Source organism: Lolium perenne, chromosome 2 (genome assembly GCF_019359855.2).
Source record: "Lolium perenne isolate Kyuss_39 chromosome 2, Kyuss_2.0, whole genome shotgun sequence".
NCBI classification, from domain to species: Eukaryota; Viridiplantae; Streptophyta; class Magnoliopsida; order Poales; family Poaceae; genus Lolium; species Lolium perenne.
In genome coordinates this window covers 20848193-20863079 of record NC_067245.2, presented here as the reverse complement: position 1 = coordinate 20863079, position 14887 = coordinate 20848193, and the positions used below count along the sequence as shown (strand labels likewise).

The 14887-nt window shown below is 42.0% G+C and overlaps 1 protein-coding gene and 1 long non-coding RNA gene across 16 annotated transcripts; one reads left to right on the top strand and one right to left on the bottom strand.

Annotated features, from left to right (window-relative positions):
• Positions 1 to 4719: 4719 nt before the first annotated feature.
• Positions 4720 to 7662, bottom strand: LOC127331424 (uncharacterized). Of its 15 annotated transcripts, none has more exons than XR_007869737.1 (6): positions 7521 to 7662; positions 7062 to 7442; positions 6293 to 6978; positions 6179 to 6216; positions 5926 to 6046; positions 4720 to 5138 (listed from the first exon to the last, which is right to left on the bottom strand). It is a non-coding gene; the product is annotated as an uncharacterized lncRNA (long non-coding RNA). The 15 variants fall into 15 exon arrangements; XR_011751419.1 differs by having other exon boundaries at positions 5926 to 6216; positions 6293 to 6409; positions 6499 to 6978; XR_007869740.1 differs by having other exon boundaries at positions 5926 to 6090; positions 6179 to 6978.
• A 2514-nt stretch (positions 7663 to 10176) lies between these two features.
• LOC127331423 (uncharacterized) lies at positions 10177 to 13804 on the top strand. Its single transcript, XM_051357594.1, has 2 exons — positions 10177 to 10460; positions 11555 to 13804. The coding sequence occupies exons 1-2, from the start codon at positions 10284 to 10286 to the stop codon at positions 13328 to 13330; spliced, it is 1953 nt and encodes a 650-aa protein (XP_051213554.1). The 5' UTR covers positions 10177 to 10283; the 3' UTR covers positions 13331 to 13804.
• The last annotated feature ends 1083 nt before the right edge of the window (positions 13805 to 14887 follow it).

The following is a 14887-nucleotide window of genomic DNA, read 5'->3' as shown; positions in this document are numbered from 1 at the left end:
CCAAAGAGAAGATGGCCGATCTCTACATTCGAGGGAGGATGTTGTGTGGAAGCACCAAAGGCCTCCTTCCCGTCTACGACATCATGAATCGCATCTACCGCAGCACCATCAACCCCAAGCACACCAACCATGATGAAGTGCATGGGTTCCTTGTGAACCTTCTTGTGCGTACTCATGAGATGAGGGGCCGCGGCAAGCAACTGGACGTCATGGACTACATTTGGCATGAGATGCGTGATTGTGCATTTCTTCGCAAGCTTCCTCAATATGCTCCCTACATCATGAGGCTCATTTGTCTCAAGTGGGATCAAGCGGGCCGTGGAGATCTTCTTGAGCAATGCTGGCCCAACATCACAATCCATAAGGAGAAGAGTCCTCTTGTCAAGAATCATGATCTTCCAAGGTTCGGCAAGGGTGCCCCCAAGGACAAGGACGAAGACGAAGCCGATAGTGATGATTCCGACTATGTGCCCAACTCTGTCAAGACCAAGGGCCTCTTCGCCAAGCTCACCGCTCGCCTCAAGAAGTCCTTTTGCTTCAAGAGGGACCTTGAAGATAGGATGTATCAAGCTCACCATGACAACAAGAAGATCCGCCAACGCCAAAAGGCAATGATGAGGCATATGCAGCTTCCTGTCTCCGAGGGCTCCGAGGACAACATCACTCCTCCCGGTGAGTGGAAGTCCAAGCTTACTTGGTAGAGTTCCGAGGACTCCATCCCCGAGCACATTGTTCGTCCCTCTCCACCACCTCATGGCAAGGGTCTTGCTCAAGATGAAGACGATGATGATGAAGATGTCGAGGAGGAAGATGTTGAGGACGAGGGTGATGAGGATGAAGATGAAGACGACGAGGATGATGATGACGAGTGATCCCCTTGGGGCGTTAGTATGCTCTTTCTCCCTTTTTGGTGTCTCGATGCCAAAGGGGGAGAAGTTGATCTATTAGGACGGGATTTGCATGGGGATGCCAGGGCTTGGTGCTTCGTTTTGGTTCTTTCGGCCTTGGCATCAAACCTTCCCCTAGTTATTTGGAACTTTATTCGTATGTGTGCTTGCTACTCTATTTGTGGATCTCCCGATCCCCCGGTTTGTATTAAGACTTAATCGTTCGTAGTCGAATGGTCTTCACTATTTATCCCTTGATTGGCTACATCAATCTTATGGAGGCACTTATTATGAGTTTGGGTTTTTTCAAGGCAAAGGTATGAAAAGTTTCACCCAAACTCTCCTATATGCTCTTCTAGTTGCCTCCATAGTGTGCTTGTGCTATATGATCTTGTCATATGTTCTTCTTAGCACTTGTGCTTGGTTTGTAGAATCTAGGGGGAGTTTCTCTCTAGGATGTGTGCATTTGTATACAAATGCATATTCTAAATATGCACACATCTAGGGGGAGCTTCGTCTACTCTTGCAAACCAAATACCTTATCATAATATCCTATGAATTATTGCAAATTCGTGTGTTTTCATCAAATACCAAAAAGGGGGAGATTGTAAGAGCAAGATCTATATCCCTTGTTTTGTGTGTTTGATAACAACACTCGAACAATTCTAACTGTGCACAAAGTTTGTCATTGATAGGTTTCCAAGGTGTACGGTGCCCTCGCCGGACACAGTATGATCAGAAGACCGAAGCGTAGTTCTTAGGCTTTCTGGTTTTGTGTGTGTGTCGCGAGGTAACAAGGTAGGAGAGGAAAAGAGGAAAAAGTTGTTTTAGCCATAGCGGTACTACCGGTACCAGGAGCGGTAGTACCGCTACCCCTACTAGTACCGCTCTGAAATACCGCTCTGAGGATTGCACACGAGATTGACCCACAGAACAAGTTACGGTACCTTGAGCGGTAGTACCGCCCACGGTACCGCTCAAGTACCGTAACACGTTACGACAGTACCACTCTGGTACCGCTCCGGTACCGCTTCGAGTCCAGTAAGGTTTGGACCCTGTTGCGGTACCTCGAGCGGTACTGCGAGCGGTAGTACCGCTATGTGTCCACGTGGACAAGTTCTGTGGGCATTCGAACTCAGAGCGGTAGTACCGCTTCCCGGAAGCGGTAGTACCGCTTAGGAAAAATAGCACATAACGGTTGGATTTGGAGGGACCTATAAAAAGGCCCCTTCTTCCCCAGCTCGTTTTTAGCTCTTCTCTCGCTCTCTCTCTCCTCCATTGTTGCTGAGCTCAAACTGAGGGGATCTCCCTCCCTACCCAATCAATCTTGCTCATACTTTGAGGAGTGGTGGAGGAGACCCCGATCTATCGTTCTACCGAGAGAAATTTCACCAATTCGTGGTAGTCCTTAGTGGATCTTGGTGGTAGAGTTCCTATGGTGGAATCTTGGAAGAAGTGCATCCATGGAGGCTAGCTTGGTGTTGTACTAGCCCCATGGGTTGTTGGGAGCCTCCTTGTGGTGTGGAGCTCGCCCCAACCTTGTGAAGGAATCACCGCCTCGACCGGTGCCTTAGTGGAGAAGGGGGAGCACCTTCGTGGAGCTCTCTCGAGGAAGAAGGTGAGGCATTCCTTCGTGGTGTGGCCGTCTAGCCTCTTGTGTGAGGCTAGCACCTCCTCAACGCAGACGTACTCCCTTTTGTGGGAGGAACTGCGGGAAACAAACCTAGCCTCGTCTCCGCGCCCTCCGGTTGTCCCGCTCCTTACTCTTACTATCTTGTGTGATTCCTTTGCTTGTTGTACTTGTCTAGGATCATTGTAGGAACACCGCCATCGCTAAAGCTATCACCTTTACCTTCCGTTGCACTAAAAATTGAAAAAGACTAATACTTGACCTGGTTTTCTTCAGTTTTGCTAGGTTTTCTTCGTTATTTCAATTTTTCCATTTTTTTCCTTTTTTCTTTCATTTTTAGTTTTAGTTTTTTTTTTCGGTTTCTTACTTTCTGTTTTTAATATATTTTAAATTCGAGCAAATTTCAAAGTTAAGAAAATTTTAAATTCGAAAAAATTTAAAGTTAAGCAAACTTTAAGTTCAAGCAAATTCCGAAGTTAAGCATATTTTAAGTTTGAGGAAATTTCAAAGTTAAGAAAATTTTAAATTCAAGCAAATTTTAGATTTAAACAAATTTTAGAGTTAAGCAAATTTTAAATTCAAGCAATTTTTGGAGTTAAGAAAATTTTGAATTTGAGAAAATTTCGAATCTAAGCATATTTCGAATGTGAAAATCTTCAAATTATACTTTTTAAAACCTGTATATTTTTCAAATCTGGAAATTTATTCGAAATAATAGAAAATAAAAAACTATAGAAGGAAGCCCTTACCCGACCCAGTAAGGGGGCATGCACCTGGAGCAAGCCAAGTTCGGGTGTTGGCGGTTTTTTTTTAATCATTTTTTCTGTTCTATTTTTTCATTTCTGTTTCTTTTTCTTTTTCTTATAGGATTTTAAATGTTAAAATCCAAAGAAATTATAAAACAAAAAATTCTAATTTGAAAATTTTGCAATAAAAAATTTTAAATTTGAAAATTATTCAAATATAAAAATTTGCAATTTTGAAAATTGTTCAAATCGAAAAAATGTTCAGATTTGAAATTTGGTCATTTAAAAAAATGTCCAGCTTTAAAAATTATTCATATTTTGATTTTTTGTATTATTCAGATTTCAAATATCCGTTCAAATTTTAAAAATGTTCAAATCTATAAATTGTTCGAGTTTTAAAATTGCTTAAATTGTTAAGGTTTTCAAATTTGAAAAATAATATAATTTCCCAAGTATGTTCAAAATATAAAACTTCACATTTTCTAAAACTATTCAAATTTTAAAACTGTTCAAATTTAAAAATATTGATATTTAATACTATTTCTGATAAAATGTTAGGTTTTGAAAAAGAATATGTTAGCAAAAAGATAAAAAAAAGAAGAAAAAAAGAAACGAATCGCACCTGAGCCTAATGGGCTGCGACCCACCCTACCCGCCCTGATCGCTAGGTGTGCACCCCCGCAGAGTAAACCTATTCATCGCCTCGCTGCGGGGCTTATTAACGCCTGTACCCGTACGCGTGCGGCAGTTCACGGGCCACAGCCAAAGTAACTTCTCAGTCCGGTTTTTCGTTTTTTCGGTTTTCTTTAGGTCTTTCTGGTTTGGTAGGTTTTCTTCAGGTCTTTGATGTTTTCTGGTTGTTTCTCCGGTATTTTTATTTTTATTTTTCTATTTGTTCTTTTTCTGTTTCTTTCTTTCACGTTTTTAATAAATTTTAAATTCGTGCAATAAATTTGAAATTCAAGCAAATTTGAAAGTTAAGCAAATTTTAAACTTGAGCGAATTTCAAAGTTTAGCAAATTTTATATTCAAGTAAATTTCAAAGTTAAGCAAATTTTAAATTCAAGCAAACTTCAAAGTTAAGCAAATTCTGAATGTGAGCAAATTTCAAATCTGAGCAATTTTCAAATTTGAATCTTCTTATTTTTAAACATTTTCTATTTTGAACATTTTAAATTTTCGTTCGAATTAAAATTTTGTTCAGGTTTATTTTCTTTTAAAATTAAAATTTGAAAAAATGATCGGGAAACGATGAAAGGCAGGATTCAAACTTGGGTCACCGCCGGCTGCAGAGGTGTAGCAACCACTAGTCTAGAGTTCAGGTGATACTAGATCACGAAAGCGCGCGTTGCTGCGCCCGTCCATGTTAAAACAATATAATTAAAATGTGTAAAAATTGAAATAGATATATACCAGAAAGAACTGAGCGTTACAACTAACGATAACTCGAAACTCATGAAATTTTAAGCCTGCTTAGATGAGTTATGCAGATTTGGTAAAACAATTACATATTGTTCTAATTGGTAAATACTTTGCAAATGTCAGTTCAAACGAACCACAGTGATGCTTGATACGTGTACACAATACCACTGTTCAAAATTGAGGATACCACAATAATGCACAAAATCAGCGCACCTATCACATTTTCTTATTTCACGGCTCCAGATTGTACACGCCCACTTGCAAATTTAGATGGCACAGAAAAAGTCTGTCATTCAGTGAAAGATCAGTGCCTCCTTTGATGTTCCAGTGGTTAATTCTTACACAGCCTATGTTGTTCAAGTCCCATAGACTGCTTGGAGCTCCATTGCCTTCTTTGTTTGCTTGATTACCTTGTGAAGTCTGTTGCTTACCCGAGGGCATTGTACACCTGACCTACAAAGTAGAACTGCTTTAGAAAAACGAGATCAAGTAGTTCCCATAAGATGGTTGTATTGTATCGAGTGTATAAGCACACTAAAGATACAAATAAGATGAATAGCAAAGAAATATATGGATGAGTAGAGTATACTTTGCACAAGAAAATAACAATTCTAACAAAAATAGAATAAAACAAGGAAATTACGATCATATTTCTTGAGCGGCAACCCGCAAGGTTGGTCAAAAGACAGTTTTCAACATAACCTTGATACATACCTCCCTCCATTACAGTGAACAAGGCGTGCATGTCTTTTAAGATTTGTATTTGACTAAAAATTAATATATGTATATATTCAATATATAATTCGTATCGTTGGAAAGTATTTTTCAATACGAAGTAACAATATCAATTACGTACTAATAATTGAGATATTGTTGCTCAATTATTTTGATCAAACTTCGCCTCGATGCCTTATTCATAGTAAGGAGGCAATACTAACCATGGTTTCCGAAAAAAAAACATCACACGCTCTGTATCGAGCAATATCAATACTGCATATCATTGCATAGGTAAATCATAAGTTAATTTCCGCTGCAGGCTAGATTTCAGAAAGTAATTGCAAAATAACAATAATTAGTCTGAACATTGGGAAAGGAACACTTGTAACTGGATAAATTTTAACAAAAGGCTCCTTTTTGATTTCATGGCATCTTGTATTTAGGTTGCTCGCCAAGATAGTAGTTCGTGAAAAATGGACATCAGTCCCACAAATCATATGCCAACTTGAAGGAAAGGATTTACCTCATATTAAAGGTTGGACCTTTTTTTCTTAGTCAATGCCTCAATTTTTTTTCCTGTGTAATGAGACAAATAATATGTATTTTCTCTTGAGAGTGGGAAACAGAACAAACAGTTCCATCACCTGAAAATTGCAAGGAGAATGAAATCCTTCACAGCTTGTATTTTCTAATTTGATGAGACATGTCAATTCATTAATAGACAAAAGGAAAAAAGGTAACAATTAGCTCACGAAAAAGAGCTAAAGATAACTTACTGAACCAACAGCTCCATACACACTTCAGTAAACTCATACTGTATTACATAAAAACAACCAATTGAAATGGGGACTGTGAAAGATATTTGCTTGGTTGTATCATTAGTATATTACCAAGTTAGCCGATTTCACATTATGTGAAAGCACGTTTCTGCTTGACAGCTTTAGAAATTTCTTCACCGCTTTCACTCCAGAGTCTCTTTGCTAAATCCATCATAGTACATCCTTCTCCTACAAAAATTGGTTAATAAAAGTATTTGTATTTCTATAAAATGCCTGAGATATACAATGTGAAATAGTAGGAAGGAACAAGTAGATGCCTCTGAGAAGGCTCACGCGGTATATGTAGATGACTCCACGAAGGTTCTCTTGGAGGACCAAGGCATCAAACTCTTGCACTGAAGTTAAAATCTCATCAGTGTCAACTTCGTTCCTGGATATATGCAGCTTAGATACAAAATACAGGATATGAAATCTATAGAGAAAGATAGAGAACTTCAGATAGCCTCGAAGGGCTAACATTATCAGAGAGATGACTTACATCAAGAAAATAACTTTTGCAATATGTTGAAAGCTATAATCAATATATTTCGGCAAAGCTAATCCTTTAATTGGATATAAAAAAACACATACTTCAGGGTCTGGTAATAGGATCTTGAGTAAAACATGAGCTATGATCAACGCCAGTTAGCATTTGGCAAAGCTACTGATCCAAACCAAATACATCACGTAATGGTATACAACATGTTTTGTCTTTTTTGTTGACAAAGTTCTAGCTCAATGGATGCAACATGCTCAGCCTGGAGAACGAAACGTGTCACACAAATACTGACTATTAAATGATTAAATAGTGTAATATTCATATCATACAAATGAATCTTACCTTATTAGTATTATCAAGAGGCAACCAGATTTGTTCCAGGGAATCTGAATATTTCCTTGTAAGCTCGACGCTTCTCATCGTTGCTGCTTTTGTTGACATGCCAGTTCAAGTGGTGGCACGGCGACCACCCCAGCGACCAAAATTGCTACGCCAAATTTCTACCCAGTGCGTTCTGTTCGCGGGCCGTCGCTGATGAGATCTACCGGAACTGGTCTTTCACGGACTCTGAGACTCGACCCCTGACCTCGACGTCCTTGTCAATCTTTTCCATGGAGGCTGGCGTGTTCCTGGGAAGGGAGAAGCTGGCCTGCGAGGTGAAGGAAGCATATCCCGTGCCCTCACCAACAGAGAAATCCAAACCAGCGAGCAGCCCTGAAAGAACTACAGAAGAAACAACAAATCAGTTTGCTGTCAGAGAGAGCAAAGTACGGCGAACCAGATGAATGGAAGAGACAAAACCCTGTTGCAAGCAGCATATATGCTGAATCCTGAAGCTGATTAGGGTAGGCAGATGGAAAGGGACGATTACGCGAGGAAGACTACCAAGCTTTTCCCCATTATTACGTCGCCGGCATCGGTTTCTAGACGCATAATTAAAGGATATAGAGAAGGGGAGGCGAAACGTGAGCCAGAATTCCAAGGCCCATGCGAGCAAATGCACATGGTCGAGCTCTACCGCAAGGGGCCACATCCACTACCGAAAGAAAAAATACATGGGCCGCCCATGACATATTGGCCCGGTTCATGAAAAATCATGTAGATCGATTCAGGGAGTAGCGGCCCTGTAAGGTTGTAGCAGCGGCTAGAACCAAGTGACGCGGGAAGGAAGGCCCAAGCAACGTTGTGCAAGGACGGATCGATCCTGTGCATTCCTAAGCGTGATCCGACGGCAGTGGAGTTTAAATCGCTGTGAAGAGGCCTAGCTAGTTCCATTTTACTGTTACTTAATAATGATAAGAGAAAAGAAAGGTACTTCTTTTGAATCGAAAGAACAATTAATGGGCTGGCTCACGCCGGATTGCTTTCAGACGATGCCTACAAACGCACGCCAATGAGTGGGAAGTGGGAAGTAGCGCAGGGCCAGATTTTCTTTCTTTTTTCTTCTAATTTTTTTTTGAGAGGGCGTGAAGGGTCAGATAGGGGAAAACCTATACACCGACCAGGTCGGTGGCTACGGGCCACCGCACACCCTCTGGTCGGGTATGGGCCAGGCCCAGTTCGCTGTGTCTTTTCGGTTTTCTGTTCCTTTTTCGTTTTTTATTTTTTTTTCGTTTTTTTCTTTTCTGTTTTCTTTCTTATTTTGTTTTTCTTTCTTCTATTTGTTCAAACTGAAAAAATTTCAAATTTCAAAAATGTTCAAAGTCAAAAAGTGTGCAAATTCGAGAACCAACCTGTGGTTGGATGGTTAGGAGGGCAGTGGCACCCCCAGCCCACCAGAGTTCAAATCCCAGATTTGACACTTTGGTGTCTCATAAAGGCGGAATATTCTTCAGTGGGAGGCGACGTTCCCGCCGACAGCGAGGCGCCTGTGGTGACTTCGTCAATCTCAAGACCCGTCGGATCAGTTCTTCAACGCAGTCTCTTGGAGGTGCTCATAGGGGTAGGGTGTGCGTGTGTGCGTTCATAGGGGTGAGTGTGTGCGCGTATGTATGAGCGTCTTTGATTGTACTGTGTTTCGCAAAAAAAAAAGTGTGCAAATTCGAAATTTGTGCAAATTCGAAAATCGTTAAATTTTCGAAATTTGTTCAAATTCGAAAATCGTTCAATTTTCGAAATTTGTTCAAATTTGAAAATCGTTCAATTTCAAAATTTATTCAAATTCAAAAAATCGTTCAATTTTCGAAATTTGTTCAAATTTGAAAATCGTTCAATTTCAAAATTTGTTCAACTTCGAAAAATCGTTCAATTTTGAAAATTTGTTCAAATTCGAAAATCGTTCAATTCGATTTTTGTTCAAATTTGAAACTGTTCAGATTTAAAACAGAGGAAAAATGAGAAAGGAAAACGAAAAACAAACTTGGGCCGGCCCGTCCGCACCGAATCCACAGCAAACCAGTCTCAGCAAATCGTGGGCCGGCCCAACAAAGACCTAGGGGGTGGTCGGTGGCTGTTATACACCGACCAGGTCGGTGTAAAGCAGCTCCCGTCAGATAGGCAAATCCTATATGCCGACCAGGTCGGTGGCTACCGCGCGCCGCACACCCCCGCCCGCGCGGTATGGGCCGGCCTGGTCGGCCCAGTTCGTGTTGTTTTTTTGTTTTTTGTTATTTTTCTTTTCTATTTCTTTTTCTTTTCTTTTTCTTTTTCTTTTCTATTTCTTTTTCTTTTCTGTTCCTTTTTTCGTTCTTAAGATTTGATTTTTTAAATTTAAATATATTTTTAAATGTAAAATGTTCTATCTCAAATATTTTAAAAAAAATCAAATTCTAAAATTGTTCAAATATAAAAATTGTTCAAATGCGAAAAAATTTCAAGTATAAAAATTGTTCAATTTCGAAAATTGTTCAATTTTAAAAATCGTTCAAATTCGAAAATTGTTCAAGTACAAAAATCGTTCAAATACGAAAATTGTTCAAGTACAAAAATCGTTCAAATACAAAAATTGGTCAAGTATAAAAATCGTTCAAATACAAAAATCGTTCAAGGATAAAAATCGTTTAAAAATTGTCAAAGTATTAAAATTCGAAAATTGTTCATCTTTCTGTTTTTTGGAAAAGTTGCATTATTCTGCCGTTATTTTGGGAAGGGACATCTTTTTCGAATTTCATTTGGAGTTATTTTTCAACTATAGCAAGAAACAGTGGAATAAGAGAGATTGTCGAGAACGGGTTCGTCCGAGCGAACGAGGTGAATACCAAAACGAACGAACGAAACAACGACGATCACGATTATGGGCCGAGCCGCCCATATACACCTAGGGGGTGTGCGGCAACTCCACTAGCGCCGACCAGGTCGGTGGACAGCATCACCCGTCAGATAGGATTTGCTGCAACCACCCTACAGTCGCCTTGTCATCTCATCTCATGGGCCTGAAGCACTCGACGGCCCAAAGACCAGACCAATTCCTATTGGACCGTCACCCAGCCAGGGTCCGTCACCGCTTAACCTGGAAGCGGGGTCCCTCGGCACCTTGCTCCCTCTAAACCGCCGCCACCGCCGCCTCTTCCTCCTCCTGCTACTGCTCCAACCCTACCGCCGCCCCGGCAGCACAGCCCGTCCGCCATGTACCGGTACTTCGGCGCCCCGGCGGTGGCGTTTTGGAAAGGCGGCCAGCCGGAGCACCACTTCCTCGCCGGCAAGGCCTCTGAGGCTCAGGCAGCTCCGGCGGCGACTGACGCGTTTACTGTTCCCGATTGGATCAGTTGGTTTGCTGCCTCCGATCCCCAGCTCGACGCACAGGTCAGTGATCTCACTGCTTCCGATTTTGTTCAGAGGCCGCGTTTTATGTCTACTTCCCGAGTGTGCCGAGGTGGATTTCGAGGGGTTCAGTAGACAAGAAGGGCACATCGTTAGCGACCGGGCCTCGTTAGTAATTTGCTCTACAAGTTGGTTGTTCTGCGGGGCGCAGCTCCAGACAGTTCGATTGCTGCCTTCTGCTGTGTTACCTGTCAATGGCGTTAGGTTAGACTCGATTTATGTGTTTCTATGGTGTTCCGTTTTCTTTCTATTCTGGGTTCTAGGTGACTAGTTTCAGTCTTCAGTTTAGGCTGTTGTTCCATCGTTGTTAGCAGCTGAACATCAGTCTTCAGTACGCCCGGTCTGAACTTCATTGTACAGACTTCTTTAGCTAAGGTCAAATTCGACAACAACATTGGTTTCGCATTGTCAAACTTTGTACCTCAGATCCACCGTACCAAAGGGTGGACCAGCTTGCTCCACAGTGGCATCTTGTGCTTGGGTTGGAATTCTGCTGGTCTCTTCTGAGAGATCCTACTACAACTTCACCTCTGGTCTGCATGGGTGGTATGGTGTGGCTTATTCTTTTTGTACTGCTGTCTTGCGCTGCCGTTCGTGTAGGAGGTGGTTTTTGGCAAGTCCTTACCTTTGTTTCTGAGGCCATCATGTGTGTATGTGCAGGTGTTACTGATATATTCGTTATCATCTGCATCATCATATCTACGTAGTAATATTGTATAAAATGTTTTCAGTGTAAGATATACATGGAAAAAGAATCCACTAGCTTTACAATCCATTCATCACACTGGATGGCTATAAATTATTAAAGTTAGTCCCTTGCCCCTGTAATATATGCTTTATCTTCATTTAATGTGAATTTGTGAATAATCATGGTGCCTAACACAGTAACATGGATTTCAGATGTGGACTAACTAATTTCACAAAAGGAGGTTTTATTCACCTCCACTCTATGTGTATGGCACATCTTGTGTTCATTTCTGCTCTTCACTTCACTCTAATTGTATCTGCTGATTAGTTTTTATCCTATATTCATCATCTCCCTTGATATTAGCTTCATTTCAACAATGTATCTGTAGGTAGCAGCTATGGAAGCTCCAAATGGAATGGCACCAGCAGCTGCAGCCACAGCCATGCACCATGCAGAGTTTAATGCCCATTTCAGCCATCCTCTGCCAAGGAATGCTCTAAGGAAGTTCGTCAAGAAAATACCCAAGGTTGTGCAGCCAGTAACCTGTCAAGTGTGCAACATGCAGTTCGGCTCCGTAAATAATATCAGGAGCCATATAACAGGTAACAAGCACAAGAAGAATTTGGAAAAGTTACAAGACTCGATCACGCCTAAAGTAGCAGAGATTCCAGACGGTGCTGTTGCTGTACATCGAACAAAGAGAAAGAGGCTGGAGAAACCAGTACCCTGTGAACTATGCAAGTTGCAGTTGACCTCCATAAATGAATTCAGGAGCCATGCAGCAGGTAAGAAGCACAAGATGAATTTGGAAATGTTAATAGACTCGATGACGCCTAAACTAGCAGAGCCTCCAAACGGTGATGTTGGAGATAGTACAGAAGCTGCTGCTGCTGTCATTGATGGCATGATACCAGCTGCACAGCCAATGGAAAATAAGAGCCCCGCAGCAACCCCGGAAGATCTGGAGGCTGGAGCACCTGAAGGTGAACTGAAAGTCTGCACGGTGTCAAATGTTGTCAAGAAAATACCCAAGGTTGTGCAGCCAGTAACCTGTCAATTGTGCAACATGCAGTTGGGCTCCGTAAATAATATCAGGAGCCATATAACAGGTAACAAGCACAAGAAGAATTTGGAAAAGTTACAAGACTCGATCACGCCTAAAGTAGCAGAGATTCCAGACGGTGCTGTTGCTGTACATCGAACAAAGAGAAAGAGGCTGGAGAAACCAGTACCCTGTGAACTATGCAAGTTGCAGTTGACCTCCATAAATGAATTCAGGAGCCATGCAGCAGGTAAGAAGCACAAGATGAATTTGGAAATGTTACAAGACTCGACGACGCCTAAACTAGCAGAGCCTCCAAACGGTGATGTTGGAGATAGTACAGAAGCTGCTGCTGCTGTCATTGATGGCATGATACCAGCTGCACAGCCAATGGAAAATAAGAGCCCCGCAGCAACCCCGGAAGATCTGGAGGCTGGAGCACCTGAAGGTGAACTGAAAGTCTGCACGGTGTCAAATGTTGTCAAGAAAATACCAAAGGTTGTGCAGCCAGTAACCTGTGAAGTGTGCAAGATGCAGTTGGCATCCGTAAATGATATCAGGAGCCATGAAACAGGTAAGAAGCACAAGAAGAACTTGGAAAAGTTACAAGACTCGACGACGCCTAAACTAGCAGAGCCTCCAAACGGTGCTGTTGGAGCAAGTACAGGACCTTCTGCTGCTGTCGCTGATGGCATGATACCAGCTGTACAGCCAGTGGAGAATAAGAGCCCCGCAGCAACCCCCGAAGATCTGGAGGCTGAAGCAGCTGAAGGTGAACTGAAAATCTGCACGGTGTCCAATGTCGTCAAGAAAATACCAAAGGTTGTGCAGCCAGTAACCTGTGAAGTGTGCAAGAGGAAGTTTACCTCCGTAAATGCTATCAGGGACCATGAAAGAGCTAAGCACAAGAAGAATTTGGAAAAGTTACCAGACTCGATCACGCCTATACTAGCAGAGTCTCCAAATGGTACTGTTGGAGCAAGTACAGAACCTGCTGCTGCTGCTGCTGTCACTGATGGCGTGATACCAGCTGTACGTCCAAGGAAGAGAACGGGCCCCGCAGCAACCCGAGAAGACCTGGAGGCGAAGAAGAGGCGAGTGATTGAGCAGGGAGTAGCTTAAGGTGAAATGAAAATTTGCACGATGTGCAATGTCGTGGCCATTGACCAGAGGTCTTATGAGAAGCACACAGCTGGGCTGAATCACAAAGCTGCAAAAGCAGCAGCGACCGCAGCTTCCCGATGTAGCCTGAGATGAAGAGCGGCTCGACTCTTCTATTTTTCCCAGCGTTTGTTTCAGTTCTTTCAAAGGGTCAATAGAACATCACAAATTCATGCCTTTTGCTGTGTTGGTAGTTTATCTTAGGGCATCTCCAACCCAGACCTAGCGGCCTGACACATAGTGAGCGGGTTGTCTGCGGAGACGCAAACGCGTCGCGAATTTGACTCGTGTTTGCGTCGCGCGGAATGACTGCGTTGGTCGCATCTGGGCTCACTGGGCAGTGATAAAGTTAAACAAAACAGTTCCTCGTTCGAATTTCAAGACAAACTTTGTTGATCATAAAGTTGAGCAATAAAATCTTGATTATATATGTAATTACCCCCTCCGGATCGGTTTAATAGGTGTTTAAGACAAAGTTTGACCACTAATTTGGTCAATAAAATATAAATTATATGTCTACAAAATTTGTACCATTAGATTCGGATTCAAATAAGGTTTCCAACTATATAATTTTTGTAACATACAATTTTATATTTTATTGACCAAAATAATGGTTAAAGCAAGTTCTTAAACTAAGTGCGCGTTTGTTAAACTGGTCCAGAGGGAGTAGTATTGTTAGATTAAAAAGTATTGATGTTAAAATCATTGAATCCCCACAGAAAGTTTGGAGACTGGCAGGTATATATGGTGAGCCTCGATGGGATGATAAGTACAAGACTTGGGACAGATTGAGAGTTCTTAATGGCAATCACAATCTTCCGTGAGTTGTAATTGGTGACTTCAACGAAATAGCTTTCTCTCACGAAAAAGATGGTGGAAACCCAAGACCGACTGCTTTCATGCAAGCTTTTCGGGGCATTCTTGATGACTGTAACCTCCATGATCTTGGGTTCGTGGGAGATAGCTACACCTGGAAACGGGGTCGTATCCGTGAAAGACTAGATCGCGCTATAGCTAATAATGCTTGGAATCTGCTACACCCTGGGGCATTAGTGTAACACCTGGGTTATATCCGTTATGATCACCGTCCAATCTTACTAGATACTGAGGCTCATCAGGTTCAGTTGAATAATCACAAGGGACCTCGTAGGTTCGAGGCGAAGTGGCTTCGGGAGCCTCAGTTCCGTGAAGTTGTTGAGCGTGCATGGGGAGAGGTTGGGCACCAATCCGGTGGGGTGCTAGGCAAATTAAATAAAGTACATGCGATCATGCATGCATGGAATGACTCTGTGTTGAAACAACCGAAGAAGAAAATCCGCCAAGCCCAACGTGAACTGGAGAAGGCTATGACGGGGCATATTACAGATGAGAGCAAGGCAAGAGCGAAGGAAATGTCGAATCTGATTGAGCTCCTACTCGAACAGGAAGAGATTTATTGGTCGCAGGCTCGCAGCGATCAAGAGCCAATTGGATCCAGCATAGGGACAGAAATACTTCCTTCTTTCACAATTTTGCATC

Excerpts from the sequence above, each read along its gene's own strand:
- LOC127331423 (XM_051357594.1), top strand. The coding sequence starts at position 10,284 with ATGTACCGGTACTTCGGCGCCCCGGCGGTGGCGTTTTGGAAAGGCGGC. Across the intron at positions 10,461-11,554 it reads ATCCCCAGCTCGACGCACAG|GTAGCAGCTATGGAAGCTCC; the intron begins GTCAGTGATCTC and ends ATGTATCTGTAG.